The 27304-nt window shown below is 44.4% G+C and overlaps 1 protein-coding gene and 1 pseudogene across 1 annotated transcript; both read right to left on the reverse strand.

The window, feature by feature from the left end:
* Positions 1–4: 4 nt before the first annotated feature.
* LOC143172210 (large ribosomal subunit protein bL17m-like) lies at positions 5–6389 on the reverse strand (annotated as a pseudogene).
* LOC143171917 (collagen and calcium-binding EGF domain-containing protein 1-like) lies at positions 6206–24315 on the reverse strand. The gene is made up of 5 exons (XM_076361098.1): positions 24183–24315; positions 18604–18710; positions 11652–11772; positions 8844–8879; positions 6206–7727 (listed from the first exon to the last, which is right to left on the reverse strand). The coding sequence occupies exons 1-5, from the start codon at positions 24259–24261 to the stop codon at positions 7708–7710; spliced, it is 363 nt and encodes a 120-aa protein (XP_076217213.1). The 5' UTR covers positions 24262–24315; the 3' UTR covers positions 6206–7707.
* Positions 24316–27304: the final 2989 nt, after the last annotated feature.

Here is a 27304-nt window from a genome sequence, read left to right on the forward strand (position 1 = left end):
AAACTCACTTTCTGAATAGAGTTTATTTACACAGAGAATATCAACCATTAGGGCTCCCAGCTTGATTTTCTTCTCTTGCTGAGTCTCTATTTAAACCACAGGAAGAAGCAAGTAAACCTTGAGCTTGTGCTCCCATCATGACAATTCAAGGCTAGGAATCAACCTTCAGATCTCCTGGGACATCTTCCATTCCTGTGCTCCAGGACAGCAAACTCGCTGGCTGGTGCGTGGGCAGCTCACACCAAGCCCCATCCCTGCGCACGCACGGGGCCTCCCTCAAGGCAGAGGGGGATACCTAGACAGGGGTGCCCTCAGGGGCCTGCAGGGCTGCATCCTGCTGCATGTCCTCCCAGTAGCCCTTCAGGAGCTGGTTGAGCAGCGTCTTCTTGCTGTCGCAGCACAGGCAGATGAGCAGCAGGAAGGGTTCCCCTTGAGCTCGATGACAGCCATCTTGGTGTGGTCAAGGCCATCCCAGTTGGGGACCTGCAGCAGGTGGGCATAGCTGCCAGGGCGGAGCTGGAACTAGGATGCCAGCACCTTGAACAGCTTGTGGATGAAGTCCTTCTGCGGGGAAGCACACTCAGCCCCAGCGCCAGAGCCGCGAGGGGGCGATGAGGGGGCCGGGAGGATACCGTCAGCCAGAAATCCACCATGCGCATGGCGCACTCGTTGGTGTCCCCCAGCTTGATGTAGTCGATGAGCTGTGGGGAGGAAGGAGGGCAGAGCCGTTAGGGTCCCTCGGCCGGCAACACCCCCCCCCCGGCCGGGCCGCTCATCCGCTCCGCGTAGCCCCGCATCTCGTCGGCGCGCGCCCACGGCGCCTCGATGCGCTCGTGCCGCACCAGCGCCGTCACCAGGTTGCGCAGCAGGTCGAGGTGCGAGCGCGGGCCCGGGTCCAGCCCCAGCCGCCGGTGCACGCGCCTGTGCGAGATGGCGGCCGCCACCAACAGCCACGTCTCGCCGCCCTCCCACTGCAGCAGCCGCCGCCGCCGGGCACCATTGGAGGCACCTCCCAGCAGCTCCCACGCGCTGCGAGTTGTAGTTCGCCCCTACCAGCGGGCATGACCCACAGCTGCTGCATAGAGCGGGTAAGAGGGCCGCCGCCGGGCTCGGCGGAAATGGAGCCTGGAGCCGCGTACCGAGAGGTCTGAACGGGGCAGGGAAGCCGGGCCCGGCCCAGAAGAAAGGGTCGAGGAGGCCCCAGGCCTCCGGAGGGGACTCTGTTCGCCGCACGTCAGTGACGTACGCAGGCGTAAAGGAGCCGGCTCGCCTGTGCGGAGCATCCTGGGCGAGGAAAGCCGTGCAGCATGCTGGGACCTGTGGGTCTGGGGGGGGGCGGGGGCGCGGGCGCGGCATGCCGGGAGCTGTAGTTCCGTGCCCCGGCGGGGCCGGCCGCCATCTCCCACTGCGGTGGGGCCCTGTCCCGCCGCAGCCAGTCCGGCGGTGTAACAGCCCCGCCGTTGTCTCTGCTGTACCGGGGCGTCCCCGGGGCTAGGCCGTGGCGGGCGGGCGGGCAGGCAGGGTGGGCTCTGAGGGGAGGAGGAAGAGCGGTCGGCCTCCCTGCTGCCCCTCACTGCAGCTGGGGCGAGGTGGTGGGACACCGCCCTCACAGGATGCTCCTAGGGCTGCGGGGAGGGGCTCAGGCAGGCGCGAAGGATAGGCGAGGCCTGCCAGAGCCTTTACCTTATTCCCCCTTTTTCCCCAGTACCTGTGGCAGGATGCCAGAGGAGCCTTGGACCCCCCATATCGCATCCCCAGGCTGCACAGAAGCTGTGTACACTGGCAGCATGGGGTAAGGCTGCTGGAGCCAGTGTCATGTAGCCCTCACAGGGCGCTGGAGCCACTATCCTAATAGTGGAGGTGGGTGCATGCTTTATTTCCACAAAGACAGAAACCTGCCCTATTCTGCAAGAGCTCGTGCCCCCATAGTCCTGCTCCTGGAAGTGTGTATAGTTCAGCTCCAAGAAAAATGCTAAAAGGCAACGTAAGGGGGTTTCCTGCTACTTGTCTCTTCCAGCCAATGTTTCTGTATTTCAGAGAAAGGATGTGTAACAAAAGCAGCTACCAACAGCGTAAGAAAAAATATCTTTGTTATTATGAATACATCATAAAATCACAATCATTTTATACACATTTTAGTATTTCATATACATATAAATAAAGTGAACAGTATAGTTATTGGAATGTGTAATAGGGACAAACATACAGATTTTAATGTAAAATTAACAAATTCTTGGACCCCACCCCCATCTTTTGTTGCTTCTCTTGGGCTTAACATATTAACTCTGAAATACTTCTAGGAAGAAGGTTATTCAAGCTGTGATACCAACAATAACTCCAGGGATTACCTTAATTCCATTTACAATCAATTTTCCTCTCCTTTTCCTGGTTTAGCCTGACTATATAGGAATTCCTCTGTGTCAGTATTTCAGCTTTGCAAGAAAGACTAATCCTGTATGTACTTGGCACAGTGTTGAAAGAACATTTTCCAAGCTTTACGATTTTGTTAAACCCATTAACAATCAGCATTTTCCCATCACTACACGCTCTTGCAAATGTTTCCATTAAATATATTTCTAATATTAATAAAATAACAAACTCTTTATTATCCTTCTGCTTATAACTTGATGTCTTAACATCAAAATAATATTTCATTCTAATAAAATTATACATAGTATTTATATGAAACAAAGTTGTTATGTGCATGAGCCTAGTAATGAAACTAGACATGAGTGTAGATGTTTCTACATTCTTATTTTGGATTCTTGGGGGGGTTGTTATTTTTGGAGCCACGGCGTAATAAATAATTTACAAGGTAATGACTTCCCTGGCTCCGCGGTAACCAAACTTAAAATTGGAAATGATTCCTCTGGTCTGGCTTTATAAAACTTTGAGTATGCTGAAGAAAATGTCACTTTTCTATCTGAGTGTCTATATGTGTTTATCCATAAATCTTAATGAAATGTTTCTGATATAATGTGTTATGAAAGTTACCATACAATGAATCAGAAATAAAATGAGAAAGGTCTATACAAAGATCTTAGCTGGACGCAGACAGAAAGCTGAACCTTCCCAGCCAGCTGTGCTCAGAGGGACTCTCCCTGCTGGAGGAATTCCTGTGTCTTGTGGAGTGGACTTGTCATTACCATCATGTCCCCTCCCTGCTGCTGGGACTCAGCCAACAGCACTTTGGGGGAGGGAGTCTGGAAAGAGGAGGGTGAAGCACAAGAACAAATCCAAGGAGCACTTTCCTTCACCTTTTTTATGGAGGAAGCACGTCTGTTGGAAAACTCAGCTCTGAGCTGTGAACACCAATGATGCAGACTCCAGAAAGGGAAGTTATTGAGGTTGCCATTCAGAAAGGCATGTAAACACGTGCCCTATTTTATGTTCATGAGTCTGTAGGACAGCTTTCTGCACTTACAGTGGGGCATGCATTTTATCTACTTTTCTGGTCCAGTCTCATAATTTCCCTTCCCTGGATACTTATGCACAGCAGGGCAATTGTCGCTTCCCTCCAAGTTTGATGGTCAAACTGTAGGAACTTTTCATTTGGTATTTGTCTATATTTGGAAAAGCAGAGCTTAGAACTAAAATAAGTGTCTTTTTTATAACACGTTATGGGCAGGGGGCAATAGAATTTAGTTGGTATGTAGGAAATGACTCATCTAACTCATTATTCAGTATCTGATGGTCCAAAAAACTGCAGCTACTAATTCTATAGTGGGAATCAACTTGATCCAGCAGGTGATGGGGTGTGGTGGTAAACATGTGCAAGAGTTACATAATTTGCAAGAGTTACAAGAGTTTATCAGCTGAATGTTCACAAGTCCATGGGGCCTGATGGGATTCATCCCAGAGTACTGAAGGAGCTAGCGGATGTTACGGCAGGACCCCTCTCAATCATCTACCAAAGGTCTTGGGAGTCTGGGGACGTCCCCTCTGACTGGAAGCTAGCCAACATTATTCCAATCTACAAGAAGGGCATGAGGGAAGACCCTGGGAACTACAGACCTGTTAGTCTAACCTCAGTACCTGGAAAAATTATGGAGAAGATCATACTGGGTGCTATTGAAAGGCATTTAAAGAACAATGCAATCATCAGGCACAGTCAACATGGGTTCACAAAGGGAAAGTCCTGTTTAACTAATCTGATATCCTTCTATGATAGGGTCACCCACCTAGTGGATGAAGGGAAGGCGGTGGATGTAGTTTTTCTGGATTTTAGTAAGGCTTTTGATACTGTCCCTCACAGCATCCTTCTGGACAAGTTGTCCAACTGTGGGATGAGCGGGTTCACGGTGCCCTGGGTGAAGAACTGGCTGAAGGGCAGAGTTCAAAGGGTTGTAGTGAATGGGGCTACATCTGGCTGGCGACTGGTCACCAACGGTGTTCCTCAGGGCTCAATTCCAAGGCCAGTTCTGTTCAATATATTTATCAACTATCTGGATGCAGGAGTTGAATGCACCATTAGCAAGTTTGCTGATGATACTAAACTGGGAGGTGCTGTTGACTCTCTTGAGGGACAAGAGGCCTTGCAGAGGGATCTAGACAGATTGGAGCATCGGGCAATCATCAATGGGATGAAATTTAACAAGTCCAAATGCCGGATTCTGCACCTAGGACGGAGTAACGCCGGGCACAAGTATAAATTGGGAGAGGAATGGCTGGAGAGCAGCCCTGCAGAAAGGGATCTGGGGGTGCTGGTCGACAGGAGACTCAATATGAGTCAGCAGTGTGCCCTGGCAGCCAAGAGGGCAAACCGCATCCTGGGGTACATCAAGCACAGCATAACCAGCCGGTCAAGAAAGGTGATTATCCCTCTGTATTCAGCGTTGGTGTGACCTCACCTTGAGTACTGTGTGCAGTTCTGGACCCCACAATTTAAGAAGGATGTGAAAGTCCTTGAATGCATCCAGAGGAGGACAACAAAGCTGGTGAAGGGGCTGGAAGGCATGTCCTATGAGGAGTGGCTAAGGACTCTGGGTTTGTCTAGTTTGGAGAAGAGGAGGCTGAGGGGCGACCTCATTGCTCTCTACAGCTTCCTGAGGAGGGGAAGTGGAGAGGGAGGTGCTGATCTCTTCTCCCTTGTATCCAGTGATAGGACATGTGGGAATGGTTCAAAGCTGCATCAGGGGAGGTTTAGACTTGACATTAGGAAGCATTTCTTTACCAAGAGGGTGGTCAAACACTGGAACAGGCTTCCTAGAGAGGTGGTCGATGCCCCAAGCCTGTCAGTGTTTAAGAGGCATTTGGACAATGCCCTAAATAACATGCTTTAACTTGGTCAGCCCTGAATTGGTCAGGCAGTTGGACTAGATGATCATTGTAGGTCCCTTTCAACTGAACTATTCTATGCTATGCTATGCTATGCTATGCTATGCTATGCCATGCTATGCTATTCTAGTCTACAAACATAACATTTGACATTTAACAAATTTACTTAAAATTGCATATTCATGAACAATATTATTTATACCTAGTTGCCTGCTTGAAATTAAGAAAATAAGACATAAATGCCTCAGTTCATGCTGTGTTAGAGGTTTCTTTCAGTCTACTGCCTATAAGACCACCCCTCTTTTGGCCACAAGTTCCTTCCCCAAATCTCACTGGTTTCTTTATTACCTGGTTCACAAGACTACTTGGATCTGCAGCTGCTGGGAGAGCTCCTCCCAGAGGAGAAGTCCAAAGACCACAGGGTGAGAGCACTATCATTTTTTCTAAGCTACACCAGCGACTTAGTCATTGCTTTGTAAATATTGATATACATATAATGTGAAGAGGAATACAGAACATTAATGTTCTTAAAGCTAATGCCCTTGCTTGTGGCATATTGATAGTGAGGAGCTGGGAAACAATTACAGGAATGGATACATCCTCTTAAGATAATATACAAAAGATATGGAAGGTCTAGACAGTCAGCTGTTTATACAACATGACCTGTACTGGTGGTACAGAGATTACATCAACTATCTTTTGGCCCAGAGAATATCGAAGGGAATTCAAACCTTTACGGGTTATCTGAAAAGGGCCTGCTTATATTTTTACCTGTATTTATTCTATTAGAACATGCAAGCCCTGAAAAACATGGCAAAATAAAAAGTTTTTCTTTGCATTTGTAACATGGACATGACCCAGCACTAAACATACTGTAGAAGTAGCAGCTACGCAGATACAACATTGAAGTTTTGTGCTTAATATACTCCTTTATCTTCTAAGCATGGCAAAATCCTCAGCAGCTGTGGTAATCCAAAAGAAATGGTAACATACATCATCCATGAGGTATGGTCTACCTTGTGCATCCAATTTTCCAGTGTAAAAAAAGGGCACTCCTTTTCATCCCTCTTCACAAATATAGGATCCCATGTGCAGTACCTCACCTTAGCCATCCTTGTACCAGTTGAAGTGTTTTATGTGCACTCCTGCACCTACTCATACACCTCATATACCCAGCCAAACACACTGCAACTCTGTGTTCCAGTTCCATGAATGCCATTTAGGTTGCTCTCACACAGCAGAGGAACAAAACAGGTGGAAGCTCTTTGCAAACATGAGGCCTCTCTCTGGTCTTGATTTCACTTGGACTTCAGCATTTCACCAAGGAAGACACGCACCTACAGGAGGTCAGAATCTGACTCTTTCTGCAAGACTGGGATTGATTTTGTGCTTGCCAATAAGCTTACTTGATTCACTTATGCTTGTTTTTCCTGCTTTATACATTCCCTGTTCTCCTGCTCATCTTTGTGTAATGTATGCAATATCAATCTGTTGAGGAAGGGAACTGGCCTCCACACTGAGTAGTGGGAGAATGGTAAGGGAAAAGTAGTGCTAGTTTAGGACAAACACATCTTTCTGACTCTCTTTGCACGATACTCTAGCAACACAAAGCCAAATAATTTCCAGATCAACAAGCAGTGCCCTTGTGTCACTGCTTCACCATATTTTTTGGCCTTTTTCTGCCATGGTGGGGCATAATAGAAGGAGACATTTCACTTACAGCTGGCCTCTGCTGTGAAACAGGGATCTACTTTTCACTCTCTCCTAAGCCTGGGGACACTAGCTGGAGACTTGAATTCAGTGGTATAATACATTTACATGTATAACTGTGGACCTAGGGTTTAATTATTGACGTTATTCAGGGATGATGTTCAGCTACCCCTCTATCCCTGCAAAATTTGGGTACTGGGTCATTTGGACACAATGCAAGGTAGGCAGATGAGATGCTGTGGTCTGTGCCATTAGCTAGAGCGTGCCTTAATCATGCTAGCCCAATACACTAAGAAGGTTTTCCTGATAGTCTAGGTACAACGCACAGTGCAGGCTTGATGGTATGGAATTACTGCAAAGAGGCTACCATGAACTGGGAAAGCTACAGTACAGGCAGCATGGTTGGGGAAAAGCAGAGAGAAAACTGGGAAATAATATATATATATATTTTACATTGTCAGTGCATTTTTATATTGAACAACTCTAAAGGGGTTCTATTTTTCAGTAGACATAGCTAAGGATGGGCTGCCTTTTGTATCTCTGGGTGCTGCCCATGGTTTGTAGTCTTCTCCAGATCCAAAATCTATTGTGTCGTGATAGTTTGTAAATTCCTGAGGTAATGGAAACTCCTCTGTTGATGAATGAGTCCTGTGTCCAAACACTCTCTCTTGCAGCTCAGCGATGTCATTTCTGATGTCTGCCATCATCAGCAATAGGAAATCAAATGAACCTGGTGGGCCCTGCAGTCACAAGGCACAGTAATTAATAATAATCCACTTTGCTCTTACAGTTTTCAAACAGGTTGATATAATTACTCTTGCAGGGGTAACTCAGTAAAATGCTGCTTCATATTGATTGCCAGAAATTAAAGGTCTCTTTTTGAATCAACCTGTTCAGGAAACAATTTTCAAAAGGCGAATGTTTTTGCAGACAGAGCCTACATTTACAAGATGCTCAGCCCTTTTGTTACTTAACAATTCTTTTGCTATATCTGCCTCCTAAGAGCATCTCAACACCTCATGGGAACAGAGGAGCTAAATCTTGGTTCCCTGTGTTCCTTATTAAACTGCTAGAAATTACATTCTTAGAAGGACTTATTAATTAATTAATCAATAATTATTAATATTTAGTTAAAAAATCTTTAGGGAATGCTGATATTTGGAAGGTATCTTTTCAATATGGTAACCCCACTGCTGTCCATCACTTACTAAATATATTGGTAATTACAATGCAGAGAGTATCCATCTGGTTTTATCTGATTTTAGAAAATCATAATTTCTTTTTAGCTGACTTCACACAGTAAAGTACACTATTTAATACTGAGGACACCCTGCTGGACACACTCTTAAAAATCCATTTCACCAATGAGAAAAGACCATAAGAAACAAAATTTTAAACAATTTCACCTGAAAACAGATTGTAACTACCCATCCTTCTCCTGATGACTTGCTCAAAGCCTGTAGCTTGCCAAGGCCCGGAGAGATACGAGGGGCAGGATTTTAAAAGGTTTCAGGGATCAAATTCCTATTAGGAGCATTGGCTGAACTGTACTAACTAGCACTCTGCATGGGATCTCATGCTACTGCCTTCTGAGCATGTCCCACCACTGTCATAGGGCAGAGGTGCACTTACTGCCTTCAGTGTCACACCCAGCAAGGGAAGAGGTGTGTAGGCAAAAAGCTTGGATGAAAACAGGTAATTACTTTCTTTTCAATAACATTTTCTGTGCATGTAAAGTATCTTTCACTGTGCTCTTGACACAGGAGAGGGTTGTTTTTTTTTTCCCTTTTGGCTGGCCTGTTGTTAGTAGCCAACACCACTTTGCTGTGGAAATGCTTGCTGTGAGCAATACTTACAGGTATCCCCTTTGGTCCTGGTGCACCTCGCTCCCCCTGTAATCAATACCACCTCAGTTAGTTTGCTGTGACTAAAGGAAACCAAAAAAGCAGTTTGCCTCTGCAGACTCCCTTACTTACTGTTCCCAGATCAAGAATCATCAGCTTACACTTGCTCAGAAAAAGAAAAGAAAGTGAAGGAGGAATGCAAGGAAATTGCTGCTGATTCTAGTGGGAGCAGAGTTGGGCACTTCTGATATTTCTCCTAGACAGTAACAAGCAAACCAGTTAACAGGATAAAGTCACAAAAGAGCAGTCTAATGAAATGGGCTAAAGCATCAACATTTCTTCATGGAAAAGCCAAAAGAACTGCAGAGAAAGTAAAGGAGCCTGCTTGACAGATAGCCTGGCAGGGCTATTTGCAAGACTTAAGGAATGGGAAGCACAAAATAGCAGAAGGAAGATATGAAAAGATGGGACAACAGGACATTTTCAGCTTAGCAAAGGAAATGAGATGGTAAACAGATGTGACTACAAGTGTGTAGAGGGTCTCTCTAGCAAGCCTGCACTTCACATGTGCATGTGCCCACGTTATGGAAAACAGTACCTCTCCTCACCTTGCTACCATCTCTCCCTGGGGCTCCTGGTGGGCCCTGCAAGAGAAAAGAAAGTGTTCACAAGGATGTGGCAGGTTGTGGAGCTAAGGCCAATTGTGCAATGCATGACAGGAAGTGAAAATACTGACCATGGGGCCCCGTCTGCCCTGCTTAATATGTGATGTGTCTGGAGATGGGCCCATAGGTCCCATTGATCCACGAGGGCCTGGCTGTCCTGGAGGTCCAGGTGACCCAGGAACTCCTTGACTCCCTTTCAGTCCTGGAGCCCCTGCAATCAACAGCAAAGTTTACCTGCCAGGGAAAGTCTTCAGGACACTTCATCAGTGCAAGCAGTGGGGACTGATTTTTTTTTGAACCACCCAACGGATTGGTTGCCCTAACGCACCCAAATCCACAAATCCACAACAACACAACCGACACAGCAGTCATCTGAGACATTACTTGTCACAGTGGCTACAAGAGATCTTCACAAAACAATTAAACCTTGTGTATACAAAGAAACCAAGACTGCCGCTGCCAGGCGATTAGGGACACAGACTGGGAATGAAAAGAAAAGCAGAAATGCCTCATTTTCACACAAAGAAGAAAAGAGCAAAAGAACAAGTCACATCTGAGAAACATCTCATAAAATGAAAGCCTCAGAAAACTCATGGGAATGTTGGGTCAAAGGCATCTACACAGAAGCAAGCCCTTTTCAGTGGTGGGTTGCACCTCTCTTTTGCCCAGTACGGTAGCCAATGTATTAGGGGCAAGAAAGGCTCCATTCTTCCATTTTACTTTCTATCCTTTTCAGCTTCTGCTGGTTCAGCAGAGAATGTTAGTTTTTAGAAAGCACACAGGCAACAAAGTATATGTTTAGTTCAAGAGAAACACTATGAAAAGCAAAACAGAAAATCAGGCACCTGAAACAACATTTGCACAAAATAAAGACCATTAAGGTGTCACTAGCTGAATTGCTTTATAATTAGAGGGGAAAGCACTTCATACTGAAGGCATGTGAAAGACACAGGAAATGAAAGGCAGAGAGTAAAAAGGATTCAGCAGGACAGAATATTTACAATTAGGGTTTTCAAAAGGAGTAAAATCAAGTTCAGTGATGAACCTCTCAGACTCCTCCTGAAGACCCATCCATACTGTTGCTAATGGCAGGACAGAGGAGGAGGTCAGCAGGGATGGTTTTCAAGTGGAACAGATAATTCTACAGTACCCTGGACAGCTCGGTCATGGGGAAACCAGATGGAAGACATGCAGAGTCAGGCCTATGTTAGAGAGATTGCAAGGCGGCGCACTGTACATTTCAGAGTCTGATGCAGAATCCCTAACCACATTGTCCTTGCATTTATGATATACTGAAGACTGAAGATACTCATCCTCTAAGAAAATGAGATAAAGACTCAAAAACCAAAGCAAGACTGCAAAAGTGGGGATAAATGGGGGGCAGTTCAGTAGGTAGTAAATCAAACCTCATAAGGAATGTCTGCTAGTCCCCTGTAAGAATCTTCCCGAAACCTAGAACAATGCTAAAATTCCTTGGATTTATCGCTAACCCAAAATTAGATCTGCATTCAACAGAGTTGGCAAAACTTTTAGCATCACTGGCTGCAGGTTGCAAGGTGTCTGGCTTAAGTTAGAGCTTTAGGAACTCTCTGCTTTTCTCATTGTTTCAACCTATACCTTAGCAAAGGTGTGAGTGGAGGTTTACTTTTCTTTTCAGATTCCTTTGAATCTGGAACACAAAACCAACAAATGAATCCTTGCAAAACCAGATGAGGAAAAATAAAACAGTTGGCACAAACCCCTGCAAACTGAAAGCACATTTTCTGCTCTACTAATGACAGTGAGCTAAAGCAATAGGTATTCCTGAAATGAAATGGAGAGTGTTTTAAGACAGAGTTAAAAAACAGGAAATGACAACTGAAGCAGGTGAGATATCCCAGGAGAGAGAGAAATTTAACACATGCAGGACAAACACAGCTTGTACGCCAAGAAATACATGGAGACTAAGAAACACAATGGAGTAATGTTAGACAGTTGGCAGAGGCTGACCATAATGACCAGAAAGTTTTTCTTTTAAAATTTAGTACAAATGCAAATATAAAAATAACAATCAAAATATGAAACACATGTAATCCTATCACACTGAAAGATTGAAGCTTATTATTTTTATTCATGGCACTATTGCACGCTCACATCCCTCTGGTCTGTATCTTACCTGGGGGGCCTTGTTGGCCAGGCTGGCCTGGGGGGCCAGAGATATATGCATTAGATGCAAGCACTTTTTCACCAGTGATTTGCTTGCTAAGATCAGCAGCATTATTTGGTAGCAAAGCAACCTGCCAAAACAAAAAATCACTGTAAGCCCTTCATTGTTCAGCTGGATAAATTACCTTTTTGGTTAAGCTTTCATGTGGACAAATAGTATATTTAAATACTTCAGGAAAATATAAAATGTTTATTCATATCCTTCATTGAAATAATCAGAAAAAAATGTGACTGTGTTGAAGCCTATAACAGCAGTTACTCCTAAGCTGGCCAGCTTGATTTTTTTCAGGTATGGACATGAAGATTTCCTTAAGCTCCTGCCATATTTTGTGGTCCCAAGGAAAACTGGCTCCCTGACCCTATGTCTCCTGCCAGCATTGATGTGACCTCCTCACAGGTAGTCAGAATCAGTTGGAAGGATGCCTGGGGACTCTTACTCTCACCTGTACATCTTTCTGACCAACCACCTTGCAGAAATCTGATGAGAAAACATTGTCATGGAGAGTAACAGTCTACAACACCTTTCCACAGGATGTTTTGGGTGACCCATGGAGACAAGTCAGGTTTTGCAGAAATGGTACCCTCCTCTGTCTTCCACACGGGGTGTGTGCGTGTGTGCGCGCGTGTAGCGTGAGCTCTGGATAGGTGTCCTGGTTTCAGCTGGGATAGAGTTAATTTCCTTCCTAGTAGCTGGTATAGTGCTGTGTTTTGGATTTAGCATGAGAATAATGTTGATAACACACTGATGTTTTAGTTGTTGCTAAGTAGTGCTTACACTAGTCAAGGACTTTTCAGCTTCTCATGCCCTGCCAGTGAGAAGCTTGGAGGGGGCACAGCCAGGACAGCTGACCCAAACTGGCCAAAGGGATATTCCATACCATATGACGTCATGCTCAGTATATAAACTGGGGGGAGTTGGCTGGGGGGCAGTGACCGCTGCTCGGGAACTGGCTGGGCGTCGGTTGGTGGGTGGTGAGCGGTTGCATCACTTGTTTTTCCTGGGTTTTGTTCCTCTCTTTCTCTCTCTTGTTGTTTTCCTTTTCATTACAATTTATTATTATCATTTTATTTCAATTATTAAACTGTTCTTATGTCAACCCATGAGTTTTCTTACTTTTGCTCTTCTGATTCTCTCCCCCATCCCACCAGGGGAGGGGAGGGTGAGCGAGTGGCTGTGTGGTGCTTGGTTGCCGACTGGGGTTAAACCACAACAATAGGGGATCCTAGAGATGATCCATACTTCAGGTATCATATACCCAGAAGATCGCTGTCGTGGTTTAATCTCAGTCGGCAACTAAGCACCACGCATCCGCTTGCTCACTCCCCCCCCACCCCCGGTGGGATGGGGGAGAGAATTGGAAGGGCACAAGTGAGAAAAACTCGTGGGTTGAGATAAAAACAGTTTAATAATTGAAATAAAATGATAATAATAATAATATGATAATAATAATAATACACAAAACAAGTGATGCACAGTACAATTGCTCACCACCCGCCGACCGATGCCCAGCCAGTCCCCGAGCAGCGGCCCCCCCCGGCCAGCTTTCCCCAGTTTATGTACTGAGCATGACGTCACATGGTATGGAATGTTTCTTTGGCTGTGCCCCCCTCCCAGCTTCTTGTGCACCTCCAGCCTTCTCAGTCGGTAGAGCATGGGAAACTAAAAAGTCCTTGGCTAGTGTAAGCACTACCTAGCAACAACTAAAACATCGGTGCGTTATCAACTTTGTTCTCATCCTAAATCCAAAACACTGTACCAGCTACTAGAAAGGAAATTAACTCTATCCCTGCCGAAACCAGGACAGTCGCCCTGGCTTGAAAGATGCCACATGAAAAACATGGCACCATTTGATTTTAAGGTATTTATTCATTCTGGTACTTTCATTTCCCTGGGACCTGGAGCCAGTACCCTAGTAGAAACCCTGATGTTTCCTGTGAGGCTGTTCACCTTTCAAGTTACCATGGAAATACTGCAAGTCAATCCAAATGGAAGGCAGGAGAAATTCAGGAGAGAGACAGCAACAAGTTGTCAAAAACTTGTCTCATAACTCCTTGGATCTTCTCAGGAAACCTCTTTTTCCTTATCTGAATTTTCCTCTATTCATTTACTACCCTTTCTCAGGACAACATTTGCTCAGATATTTAAGTTCTCAATTGCTGCACAAGCCCCTAACTTTTCAAAGGTTTCAATGAGAGCCCCAAATCCTTTGTGGATCTGGCCCTGTATCCATACTATTTAACCCAACAGACATCTGGATCTGCTCTGCATAAAGTCACAAAAGAACAGTAAGTGAGAACATAAGGAGAATTGCACACTATGGTTTAAAATGCTATTATCCATTACATCAGATGTTTAATTATCCACTAAACATCAATCTGCTTGCCTAGATTGAATATATTTAATAATTAAATGTATTTAGAAATATTCTGCAAACATTTAGTCTCTCCAGAGACAGCTGAGGGGAGATGACAAGCCAGGAGGCTGATCTGCAGTGAGGAAAGAAGGTTATTAGTGGTGAGTGGCTGCATGTAGAGTTGGGAATTTTGCTCTGCCAAACAGAACTGAAGAGCTATTTCAGCAATACCAGGACAAATCTATCCCTGGGTCAGCTTTGTTGCTGCCCTGAATTAATTTGGCTCACTGGATAATTTGATGCTGGATTCTGCAACATTTGCGTGGGAGAGCTGCATTAAATAAAATACATGATGACTTCTGCTATCTGACAATGCTTTTAATCAGCTATTTGGAATTCTCTGCACTGGACTGTTCTCAAGACTCCTACTTGTTTCTGTAATTATTTGATATACACCCTCCTGCCCTTAGTGCAAACATAATGTTTGTAAAGCACAGAAAAAAAAATAATGCTATGCACTTGCAGTACATAGCATAACTGAGCAAACTTCTTTTGGCAAACAAGTTATTAGTTAAGGAATGCACTTTAAAGGGCAGACAGTGCTTCTTGCAGTTTGGGGTTGGATGCACAGAACAGTTCTGAAGGAAGCAAAAGTGAGAAAAAAAAGTTGGAAATGCTGAGACAGTTCCTGGTGGCATTTCTGAAACACCAGTTTGATTTTTCAGACTGGAATTCAAAATGCGATGACAGGAATACAAGGATTTATCAGCCATTTGTGACTCAGGTTTTGGAGAGCATTGCTGTTCCAAAGACAAGATGACTGCACTAAAGGCAAATTAAGTGACATGATGTAAGTCTTACAAGAATTTGGTAGATTCACTCCACTCCCACACAAATCAGTAGCTGGATGAGTTCAGCACTTCACAGAAGCCCCACAGGGTGTTTCTTTTGTGCTTACTCTTATGAATCTGCTTACATAGAAAATGGGGATCCAGCACACCTACTGCTCTGGAGTGGGCCCTTTGCGCTGTCATCTTTGGTTTTCCAAAGAAAAACATCGTCTTCATTTACCGATGACCCTGCAGATTTCACAGCCAACATCCCAGCCATTGCAGCACAGACCAAAGTGTGGGACTGCTGAAGCTAAAGGGCTACTACACGGGTCACAGCACCTTGCATCTATGGCTGAAGAGGAAAATTCAGTAGCTGGGTGCTCTCATAGCCACATTGGCCAGGGATCGGCACAAGGAGGTCTGCCAGCTGGCTCCGGTCAGCACACTGCAAAGTTGTATTTCCCTGAGGTGCGTCTATCCTGTCCAGAGTGGGGTCCTGGCTGGATACAAATGGAAGGTTGCAAGGACCATCATGCTGCAAAACTTCCATTATGTGACACAAATCAACCAAGGGCTCTACAGTGCCAATGCTGCCATGCTAAAACTGAGACACAGAGTTAAATCCTACGACTACCTGAGAGCATTATATTTTTCGAGCAGTTTTTGTGAGAATATTTTCAGTGTCATCAGTGAGTGTTTCTCCTTAGGGGTGGCCACAGTTGAGTGAAAGACTAATTGATCTCCTCTCTAGAGCTTGTACTTAAATTTCTGACCAGATCCTATTTTGGGGTTCTATTAGTATCCCAGCTGATAAATAAATGTCACTTAGTATATAGTCCCTGCCATGACTAACTCTTCAGATTATATTGCAAATGGCCAGGCTAGAGTAAAAAGATGCATTTAGTGGCGAAGACTCATCATGAAGAGGATTTGGAAGTGTATTCTTTTCTGTTGCTTAAATAAGATATTGACTTGTTCCTGCCAGCAAGGTTGTTTTAACAACTTAGTATGTTAAAAAAAAAATCACATAGCTGCTGTGAAAGCATCTACACATGCTTCCCCACTGAGTCAGTTGGACTTGAGGCATACACTAGGAGTGCCATAATACCCAGACTGATCTATAGCTCACTGCTCTCTGATATCTTCTGGCCAGAAAATGACTGTTAAATACACTGGGGCCAAACCATGTGTTTTTGATGTTGATTCACATTCTCTCAGGGATTGACTATACTCGCTGGCCTAATTTCTATTTCACCTTTTAACTGAACCAGGATCTTGGTCCAAAGTGACCTTGGCTTTCTCCATCCATAGCTCCAAATCTTAATGGCCCTTGGAAAATAATTTTTTTCAATGTGTGTGCAAATATTAGTGAGAGTAAATTTTAAAGAAAGACAGTGCTAGAAACAATACTCCCATATGTTGTGTTGCATGCTGCATCTGGAGTTTTGGATAGTTTCTAGATTTATGGTTTAGATGACTTCGACAGTGCTTGACAGGAGTGATGTGGAACATGGCTTTCTAATTAAGATGTTTAAACACATCTGTGCAATAGGATCCAGCTTGATTTTTTAAAAATTGTTGGCTGTGTGTCAGCATGTCAGATATCTTTCCTCCAGTTTTCCAGCTTTCCGCTCTTCTTCCTTCCGGCAAGGTCTGAGATCAACCTAGGACTGCCCACAGCCCCCTACTATTGGGACAGAGTATCCCATTGAATGACCATGCGAGGTGACTTTCTGTTCTTGATCCTACTCTATCCTGGATCTGGAATCGATGTTGCAATCCTCCAAAAAGGTATTGGTGCCATCACCAGAGGTGGCAGGACTTGAGTTTACCCCTGTCCTAAGGAGACACAAAACTACACCTCTCACTTCCAGAAGCATACCCCAATTCCCAGTTGTAGGGTTTGCTGGATTGGATCCTTCACAGGCTCTTCTGCTAAACATAATTTTGCATAAAGTTCATAAAATATGAAAGCCTTAACCACAAGACTAAAGACTCATTCCTATAAACTCTCTGGCAGACAGAAATGAATTTTTCTGTGCAAAACAGAACTTCGACCACAGATATTGAGAGATGTCTTCCCCAGACGAACTTGGCCACGGGGAGCGGCTGGTGAAACACAAGGGTTCATGTCTCCCTGGGCAGAGAAGCAGCATGAGGCCAGATCTCCTCTCAGCATGGACAAAAGCTCTCCTCTCTGTGGGGTAAAAAATGCTGAGGGTATCAGAGGACCATCTCTTCCAGCCCTGTCTGTGTGAGGCACAACCCAGTGGGCTCCCTCTGAGGATACCAAATAGATCAAGTCCCACTAGGAAGATACTTGGGGAAAATTTAGGCTATTGACCATGACAAGACTTAGCAATGAGGCAAGAGTGAGCTGCTTAGTTTGGCCACAGCTACTGTACAACAAGTGTCCACAGCGACAGGCATCGACAGTGTTAAGTTTTCCAGGACTGAGTTTTGAACACAGGCACCTAACAGTGGAAGTTAGACAGAGAAAACTTTCCATTAATTCAGGCCATTGGTTTCCACCAATTCTTGCAGCAAACGACTTGGCCAACAGTGTGATCCCAGATCCCTCCCTGGAGGTCAGTGCGAGCCTGCTCAGCATCACGGACTGCGGCTGGACAAACAGCCACTCAAAAGCACGTCTCCTTTTTTAACGTGTTTGCTACCAATTGTTTGAAAACCACAATTTCCATCACACATGAAATTCTGTCACTTCCACATTCATCTTCATGCTGATTCAGAAGGAAAACATGACATTTTGAGATTTTTGTGATAAAGAGTATCTCAAACCTCAGTGTATTTAATTTTAGTGAAGCAGATTTCTTTCTTCCTAATATAAATTACATTGAATGAATAACATTAAATGCAACAAGTGAATATATCAAATTGTGTTTTGACACAATGAAATTAAATGAGCACCCTGGGTGAAATAATTTCAGCCTGTCAACATGAATTGCTGGGAATATTCCTGCAGAACATTTCCATTTCAGAGAACCTGAATGTTTGAAGGAGATGTAACCAGAAAAGGCATTACACCTGCACCCCTGCACTTGGGTCTCCAAATCCTGGGCTGGGTCTCTGGGTTATTTTAATCCTACCCAAGTGTAAAAGGAGGCCAAATATAGGAGCAAATAAAGTTAAAGGCCAGGGGAAGTTTTTAAGTGCATTATACTCTACTTGCAAGGACACAGGTGAAAACAAAAAAGATTGGGGCTGAGGGTTTTTCTTTTAAAAAAAAATCAAAGCTAATGTATCTGCTAGTGACGTTTCTGTCTAGCCACACACCTCCTATTTGGCAAGAATCCTGTATCAGCACCCTATTAATGCAAAATCACGTTCTCCCACATTCCCTCATCTGCAGAATGTCTTGCACTTGCATATACTAAAGGTGGATCAAGTCCAAACTCCTGTGCATTCAGAATGAATGAAAAGCTGAGGACAGCGCAGATTGCCAAGAAACCTGGGCTCAGACTGGGATGGGTGTTTGCCAGACTCTGTTACCATGAGCTTGGTAACACAGCTTCACAAGTTTGGTTAGCAATCTGCTTACAAGCAATGCAGAAGCATGAGGAAAAGATGTCATTCCTATATGATTTGAAAATATGTTGCCATCATCTTTATGGGCACAAGAGCCCCATGGCAGTGACAGCTCCAAACACTTAAATTTAACCTCAGTTGTCATAAAACATGCAGGTCTGGTTCATACCTTTTGCTTCAGTTGTAAAACCGTCTGCTTTATTTGATGAAATTCCTTACAAGAGGCACAGCATGTCCCCAGTTTTGCCACATTTTCAGATTTCTCAGGAAGCCCAGCTGAAAGAAAGCAGTTTCTAATATAAATATAAAGATCCAAAGGAAAGAAATTCATAAAGTGATTGCAAAAGCAACTGGAGCCTTGAAGGTTGTTACATTTCCCCAGACTGTGAGAAGAAGACAGAATCTTGCTATTATTAATACTTTGACCATGAATTGCTATGTAAGGCTGAGAAACTTTGCAGGGACAGCTCTGAGCTCATTTTTAAAGCAGCTGTTTCCAGTTAACAGTCTCTAAAGAATTTCTTTTTTTAATACCTGAAAAAGTTTACACCCCTTCTATCTTTGTGTTTAGGGTAGACTAACCCTATAGATCTGAACTGATTTACAGTCCCCTGAAGGGCAAATTTTCATATGCTATAAATTACAGTAAAATCCCTCACAATACGGTCATTTCATTCACTTTGCACAAACTGCTTTTTATCATCGCTGGTTATTCCTCGATGCGATGGAATCAGCCTGAACAGAGATGGGGATTGAGATTAATGACAGGGATTTAAATCCACACAATAGAAAGGGTCACACCTGTTGATACTCTGCATGAATCGGATCTTTTCAAGAATCCATTAAATGATTCAAACTGTAAGAGATATTGCAAACTGTAAGAGATATTGCAAATGTTATTTTTGTCCTTTTCCCATACAGTGAAGCACTTCTGCATCTGTCCTGGTTTTTGCTGGGACAGAGTTAATTTTCTTCCTAGTATAGTGCTGTGTTTTGGATTTAGCATGAGAATAATGTTGATAACACACCGATGTTTTAGTTGTTGCTGAGCAGTGTTTACACTAAATGAAGGACTTTTCAGCTTCCCATGCTCTACCGACTGAGAAGGCTGGAGGTGCACAAGAAGCTGGGAGGGGGCACAGCCAGGACAGCTGACCCAAACTGGCCAAAGGGATATTCCATACCATGTGACAAACAAGCACTGTTTTAACAGATGTCTGCTTAAAGAGAAATGTGGTTTCCAAAACATAGGGTGACACATACTGGCAAACTCTAGGTGAGCTTTTTTCTTCCATAAGAGTGTATTGAGGCTCTGCATATGATGTCTGGCCTTGTACGATGTTACCTGGAAGGGTTCTTGGACATGTTTGAACACTGACCTTTCAGAGCATGTCCTGTAGTGGAAAAATTCTGCAGGTGCTCCTGGTTAAAGCCAGCAAATCTTCAAAATCTTCAAAAAGGATCAACTACAATGCACTTAGCTATTGTGTTATACTTCTCACTTGGACACACACTTTCATGTCATGTCCTTCATCTTTTCATAAGTGTGTATTGATTTTGAAAGCATCTGCATAATTTTTAATAAAAACAGAACTTTCTAATACTAAAGATATTATGTGGTACTTGAAATGTTTCCAGGGTCCAATAAGGAACATTGTACCCATCAGGTGGTCATCTATGGACCACTGATGCACAAATTTAGGAAAACCTGATTTTTGGTAGGTTTAGTCCATTGGATATAATGTCACATCGGGTATACTTGCTTTTAGAAGACAAAGGTTTATTTCTCTTATCTCCTAATTGGGTAGGAGAGGGCTGTAAGGACAAGATGCTGGAATGACCAGCAGCAGTAAGACACTGGTATTAGTGCTGAACTGGTCAGAAGATTAGAAGGCAAAGGCTTGGGGTTTTTCCCCACTCATCAACTGCTTGCTCCCACAGCTGCAGTCCAATGGCATTACAATAATCCACAACATTCCTCCATATTTTATTAAGCATTTTTATGGCAGTAAGCACACTGTTATTTGAGCTTCCCAGCCCTTCCTGATAGCACATGGCTTGGTAATACCTGAACAGCTTTCTGTACAGTATCTGGATGGCTCAAAGATTTAAGGCCAAAAGGTACTACTTGGGGTTTTCCAATGAACTCTACATAGCATATAATAGAATTTCACCAAATTGCAGCTATGCTGGCTCCAAGACTGTTTGGCCACAACACCTCCCAGAGGGACTCCAACCTTCACGTGAAGATACCTGAATACACAGCATCCGCTGGTTTCCTCACTGCTGTATTTCTAATGCTAATCATTTTACCTTTTACTTCTTCCAAAGCCTCTTTGCCCATAAGCCTTTCTCTGATAGATTAAAGAATCTGCAGCATGTAGGGTTTTTTTACCTTAACAATGAATTGATATGCTGTAATCAAGACCCCTCTTGATATTTCTATAAGGTAAGTTTTCTCTTTACCACAAGTCAGTATTGTGGCTCTCTCATGGAGTTCTTTCCCCCCTCTCCAATTTTTCAACTTCCTTTAAAAAAATCAGTGTTTTGACATGTCCATTTTTGAACCTGTGTAGGATTTACAGATGCACATATATAGAGCCATTAAAAAAATGCCTTTTTTTTTCCAAATTCCAATAAAGTTTGGGTTTGGTACTAGTCTTAACCAAAATTTCTTTTAATAGATATCTTACCAATTGAGTTCCCTCATAAAATGCACACATTATGTTAAGAAACGTTGCTGAAAGCAACTTACAGTCATAGGGAGAAACTGCCAGAGCCTCTGCTATTTGAAACCTAATGCAATCCCACTAGAATCATTGGAATTATGTACAGATTAAGAAGCGATGAATTTGGCCTCATGTTTCATTATAAAATCCAGTTTATCTATCTTCCAGAAGGATGTGGTACATGGGGCTGACAAGTATAGATAAAATAGGGCTGTAACAATCCATGGAGATGAATGGCGGGGGGTCAGCTAATGTTTGGAAAAATATCATACCAGTGAGATTTCTGCAAATCCAGTTGGATTGACTTGTCGGAGGAAGAAGTCCAACAGCATCACATAAGCAAGTGTGAACTGCGTCTCAGGAGAGAGGTGGAATCCCCCTAACTCATACCAGACAGAGATGATGATTTGCCCAGGGAAGGAGTCATCCATCACATATTCGCTCTACCCCTATCTGATTCCGTATCAGGACCAAACTACAAATAAAGCTAGAATAAAGCATGGATAAAGCCAGAAGCCACCTAGGACAGGCCAGAGGAGGCAGGAAGCAATTAGATGGAGCCACACACACACAGTGCAGATGCTGAGGTCACCTAACAGGGTAAGTTTGGCCAGCACTTATATAACCTGTTTTCATTGCACAGACCTACACTGGGAAACTAAAATTATTTTTGAGAAGGTTTAAACCAGCCCCATTTTATGAAGGCTTTCCAAAGCATGAAGTCTAGCTCATGCTAGACTTTGCTGTCCTGACAGGGGTCTTTTCATCTAGGCGAGACACCGGTGAACCCCGTGGCGCCTATTGATAAGAGAACTGCTCAGGGGAGCGATGTGTTTTCTTTGCATGTGCTTGAAGATGCTGGAAGAGAAGGAGATACTGGTGGGGGAGAGCTCTGTGGGGAGCTGTGCCGTGGGTGGTCTTCGCGTGGAGACTGTTGAGTTGATCATCTGTGTTGTATTATCTGGACTCAGCCTGCTGAGATGGTTTAATTTGCCTACTTCTGCACGGGTAGCTGTATTGTCTCCATCAAATGCAACATGACTGTGGATGCAGGAAAAATGCTCCCTATTCTTGTGCCCAAAGCAATCGGTCACTTATCGTAGCTCAGAGCCAAAAAAGCGCCCGGATTGCAGCCTTCAGGCGTGGCACAATGAAAACGTAAATAATAGTCCCCCAGGAAACATGCAACGCAGTTAAAGCTGGAGAGGGATACCCTACATGTGTTTTCATGTCTCTCACACTAAATTTTAAAATAAAATGTAAGTGTTCCAGCTACCATGAAAAGCAAATCATCTGTTTATTAGGAAGTAATTCCAGCTCAGATGCAGTGCTCTCCAGGGCGGTGCAGGGCTGGGGCTGACCGTGGGGTGGTGCATCACTACAGCCAGTTCCTCACGGCTGCCGAAAACCTTGATTTTCTTCAGGACAAGTTACGGACACAAGCCCTGTGAAACAGCAATGGCCAACTCCTCTTTCATTTGCACCAGAGGTCTGGTAATATTAACTTGGAGTACAGTGGGGTAACAGAGCAGAAAGTGTCCTTCTCTGCTTCACGCAGCTGATTTAGGAAATATTTTGAGAGATGGGTATTTTCATTTCAGATTAACTACTGGAACTGACATTTTTATGTGCCGTGTACATTCAGTGTAAAATTGCTGGTTTTCAAATATCAGAATTATTTCCACAGCCTTGAATATCTTGAATGGTCGGTTATCCTGAATGCTTTGGACATTACCCTGTCAGGAAATTTGAACTAGCCAGAGGAAAAGTTAACTAAAAAAAACTATTTGCAAGGGGATTATATATGTTATACCTCTTTCCTTTATGCCCCCCCCCCCACTTATAAGGAAAAATAACCCACATTTGAAAACTACAAGGAACAATTAAAGTTAATGGAGTGGCTCCAGTTACACATTTTCAGAGGACAATCAAAATTATAAATTGCTCTGGCCATCCAGCAGGATTTGGAGCACCCAATGTGTGTTCAGGCATTAATTGATGAACCTATGGTAAGTTGCCATTCATCAAAAGAGATGTTTGTTTTTTTTTTTCCCAGAGCACAGGTTGTTCTCTTCCTCCCTTCTTTTTAAATTGCCATATCAGTATTTAATCTGCAGTACTCTAAATGCTGTAATATAATAACTGAGATGAGGTCAAAAAACTTTAAAATCATTTATACACAGCATACATACATACTTTGAAATCAACAGTGAAAATCAAGAACAAGCCCTCACTTTTACCCCTTTCCCATCACATATTACTTTCATTAAAAAAAGAAAAAAAAATCTGACTGCAGTCATGAGACATACGAACTAATTGCAGATCAGCAGAATTCAGTGTTACTCAACATAATTTAGAAATTGATTTAAGCAATCTTGAAAAGTGTGTGGAATTCCCAGGCACACCTTTTCTGAGCATCTGAGTGCCCAGAGGCACTAACCACCCAACCCAGGGCCATTTGCTAATCTCAAATGTAAGCATGTAAATACAAATTAAACTCACTGAAATTAATTTAATTAACAGATGAAATTAATGAAGGCTTATAAGGGTCAGCATCTGGCAAATTTTTTTCCTACGTCTCCTGAGCTCTGGATCACAAACTAGGTATAATCCAGGCTGGTAAGGGAGCAAAATAAGGCTTTTAGCATTTGTATGATCCAGAAGATATGGTCTAACTGAAGCTGTAATGGCGAGTTTCACAGTTCAGCCACTCTGCCTCTCCAGGGGAAGATGCTTTCCACATCCTTCAACATACTTGTGCTCTTTCTTTATAGATGTGATTACTGATTTACTGCTCTGTGTGTGCAGCTCATAAACCAGGGAGGAGAGCGTGCTGCAGGACTGCTCCACAGGTGCTCGGATGCCCAGTGAACAACCTGGGCTCTCCAGGGGCATCGGCTACATCCCAGCTTCGGACCCCCAGCTCCAAGTGTAGCGTAGGGAGCAGTTCCTCTTTACAACAGATCAACTTTTTAGACGGCCCTTTGGCCCAGGACCTTTACCCTCCATTAGCATATACCTTTATCTCCTTTGGTGCATGTCTTGCCGTCCTCCTCCCGGGTATAGCCTTCGTGACACTCGCATCTGTAGCTGCCCATGGTGTTGACACAGATCTGAGAGCACAGTGTCCCATTGCTCGTGGCACACTCGTCAATATCTGGAGATATCAAGAGCTGAAAATGTCCTAAAGCTGGAGGTTTTAGACCTCAAATACAATAAAAGACTTCCTTTAAAGGTATCAGGAGATTTTGGGTTTAAATAAATGAGTAATTGCAGCACCGCTGGTGCTTTGGGCTGGAGCTCTGTGCAAACTGCACTGTTGTTATTAACACACCTGGCATTTTATCAGTGAACACTGTGTGACCGTTTCTTTGCATCGAAAAGTGTGGGGATGGGAACTTCAACGACGGACATTACTGAATTTGATTTTGATGAGCAAGCCCTGTTCCCTTGAGGCACGAGAAGGCACGTAAGCAGAAGATAAAGGAGGAAGTAATGAGCTACTGAAAAGGAATAAACAAGATAAAGGTCATGAAGGCATGTTGCGTGATCAGGAAGAACGGGCCAATCCGCTAGAGCATAGACGCGCGTGAACACAAGGCTATAACCTATCTGCAAGCTGCAGATAGCGCGTGAACACCTCTGTTTGCTATAAAGAACGCTGACAAAGAGCAATGAAGGTCTTTGGTTGCTGCCTGCCAGAGTCCGTGCCGTTAATCCCCACAAATGGTGCCCGAACAGGGACCCAAATGCTGGAGTTAAGCACCGGTGGGGAGCCCAGCTGAACAAACAACAGCCAGCAGGAGACGGAGAAGTCTCGGGGAGAGCTGGAGCCGGAACTTTGAATCATCGCCTCGTTGGAGCAGAGGTGAGCAGCTGGGAACTTAAAATAGGATCGCAACTAACAAAGGAGGAGGAGTCCATATTGTGTATTTTTAAGAAGTTGTTAGAAAAACATGGAATTAAGTATGACGACTATACCCTCCGCCTGTTGCTTGCATGGCTAAAACGAAAGGGAATTCCCCCTGACTCGGCTACTGCCTTTCAGAAGGAAACTTGGGATAAGGCAGGGGACTCGTTGTGGGATGCAGCTACCAGGGGAGATGAGAATGCGAAGATGGTCCTTACTACATGGCGCTTAATCACAGATACATTAAAACAATTAAAGACTGATCGTGCTGCCCATCAAGCTGTGGTGGCAGCCACTGCTCCTGACCCACCAGCTCCGGCCACTCCAGACAGGGCTCCCCCGGAACCTTCACCCGGTCCGAATGGGAAAGACCAGCCCGAGGGAGTGGAAAGACCTCTGACTGAGGCTCTTTCGGCCCTGACAATATCAAGTGATTTCGGACAGTCTCCTAAACAACAGAGCATAGGGGCCTCAAGCCACGACAATGAGCCCCTAGACTATGATCCAGCTGCTCACTGGCAAGCCGTTCGACAACAGGCCTTGGCAGAAGGGGACCTTCCTGCTATGGCATACCCTGTCATAATTAGTGAACAAGGTCCCAACCGTTGGCAGCCCCTTCAATGGGATTTGGTTAAAGAGTTAAGGCGGACCATTATGCAATATGGATTGGGAGCGCCTTTTACACAGAGCCTATTGCAAAATATTGTGAAGGGACACTTATTAATCCCTTTTGATACCAAATCGTTAGCTGATTTAATATTTTCCCCTACACAAAAGGTGCTATGGCAAGCACATTGGAGGGAACTCTGTCAGCAGGCAGCTATTGGGAACCTGGATCGGCAAGTGGGAGACCCGCTAGTGGGTGCGGGACTCGCTCAGTTAATGGGGGAGGACCCTGTCAGCACACCACAACTGCAGGCACGGCTGGCGCCTGAAATTTTGAGACAATCAGCGGACCTTGCATTTCAAGCAATGTCAAAGGTCCCTGATACAGGACGACTGGTAAAGTCTTTTACTAACATTAAGCAAGGGAGCAACAAATCTTATATGGACTTTATCGACAAGCTCCAGGAAGCTATTCAAAAACAAGTACAGAATCCTGAAGCCAAAGAGGCGTTACTTATGAAATTGGCTATAGAAAATGCCAACGAGGACTGTAAGAGAGTTCTGCACACGTTGCAAAATCCCACCATAGTAGATATGCTTGATGCATGCAACCGTGTGGGTTCAATTACGCATAAGAATGAGGTTTTTGCAGCCTGCTTAGCCGCTGCCCTGCGTACCGGTAATAAAGCGTGTTTCCGCTGTGGAAAATCAGGACATTTTAAACGGCAATGTCCGGAAAACCCCGTACTGGAGGAAGGGGTAGGAGACGCTCCTCGAGCTCCCGGAATTTGCCCGCGCTGCCACAAGGGGAGGCATTATACTAATCAATGCCAGACGAAGTATGATCTCCGCGGTCGACCCTTGTCGGGAAACGGGAAGTCGAGCGCGAGGCGGGGGCGTGCACCGATACAAATGCCACCCCAAAGCCCCATGGGATCGCTGTCTCAGCAGGCCTGGATCACCTCAAGGCCAGAACCATCGGCAGTGCCAGAGTGGATGTCTCCACAGCCACCAACCTCTCAATAAACGATCAGAATGTACATAGGGTGCCCCTCAATGTGAGGGGCCCCCTTGGCCAAGGGCTAAGTGCCCTATTGGTGGGGAGGTCCAGTGCTACTATGCAGGGTTTGTTTGTGTTACCTGGAGTTATCGACTGATTATACGGGACAGCTGCAAGCGTTGCTATGGACCCCGTCTCCTCCAGTATTTATTCCAGCCAGAAGCAGGATTGCACAGCTAGTCCCTTTTATGAGTATGGTTCGTAATTGGGATCCTATTTCCCGAGGGGCTGGTGGATTTGGGTCGACAGGTGAACCAAATATTTTTTGGACTCAGCTTGTCCAAAGAACTCAGCCCACTTTGACCTGCACTCTGAAGAATAAAGGCAGCAAACTGGAACAACTGGTAGTGAAGGGAATGATAGATACAGGGGCAGACGTTACTATCATCAGTACTTCAAAGTGGCCTAGATCATGGGAGACCATTCCGGTCGACACAGGGATAGTGGGAATTGGAGGCCTGTTGACATCCAGGCAGAGTGCCAACTTAATACAGATTGTAAGCCCGGAAGGACAGGTTGCAACTATTCGACCTTTTGTGGTTCCTGTGCCGTTAAACCTGTGGGG

This window comes from Aptenodytes patagonicus, chromosome W (genome assembly GCF_965638725.1).
Source record: "Aptenodytes patagonicus chromosome W, bAptPat1.pri.cur, whole genome shotgun sequence".
Lineage (NCBI taxonomy): Eukaryota > Metazoa > Chordata > Aves > Sphenisciformes > Spheniscidae > Aptenodytes > Aptenodytes patagonicus.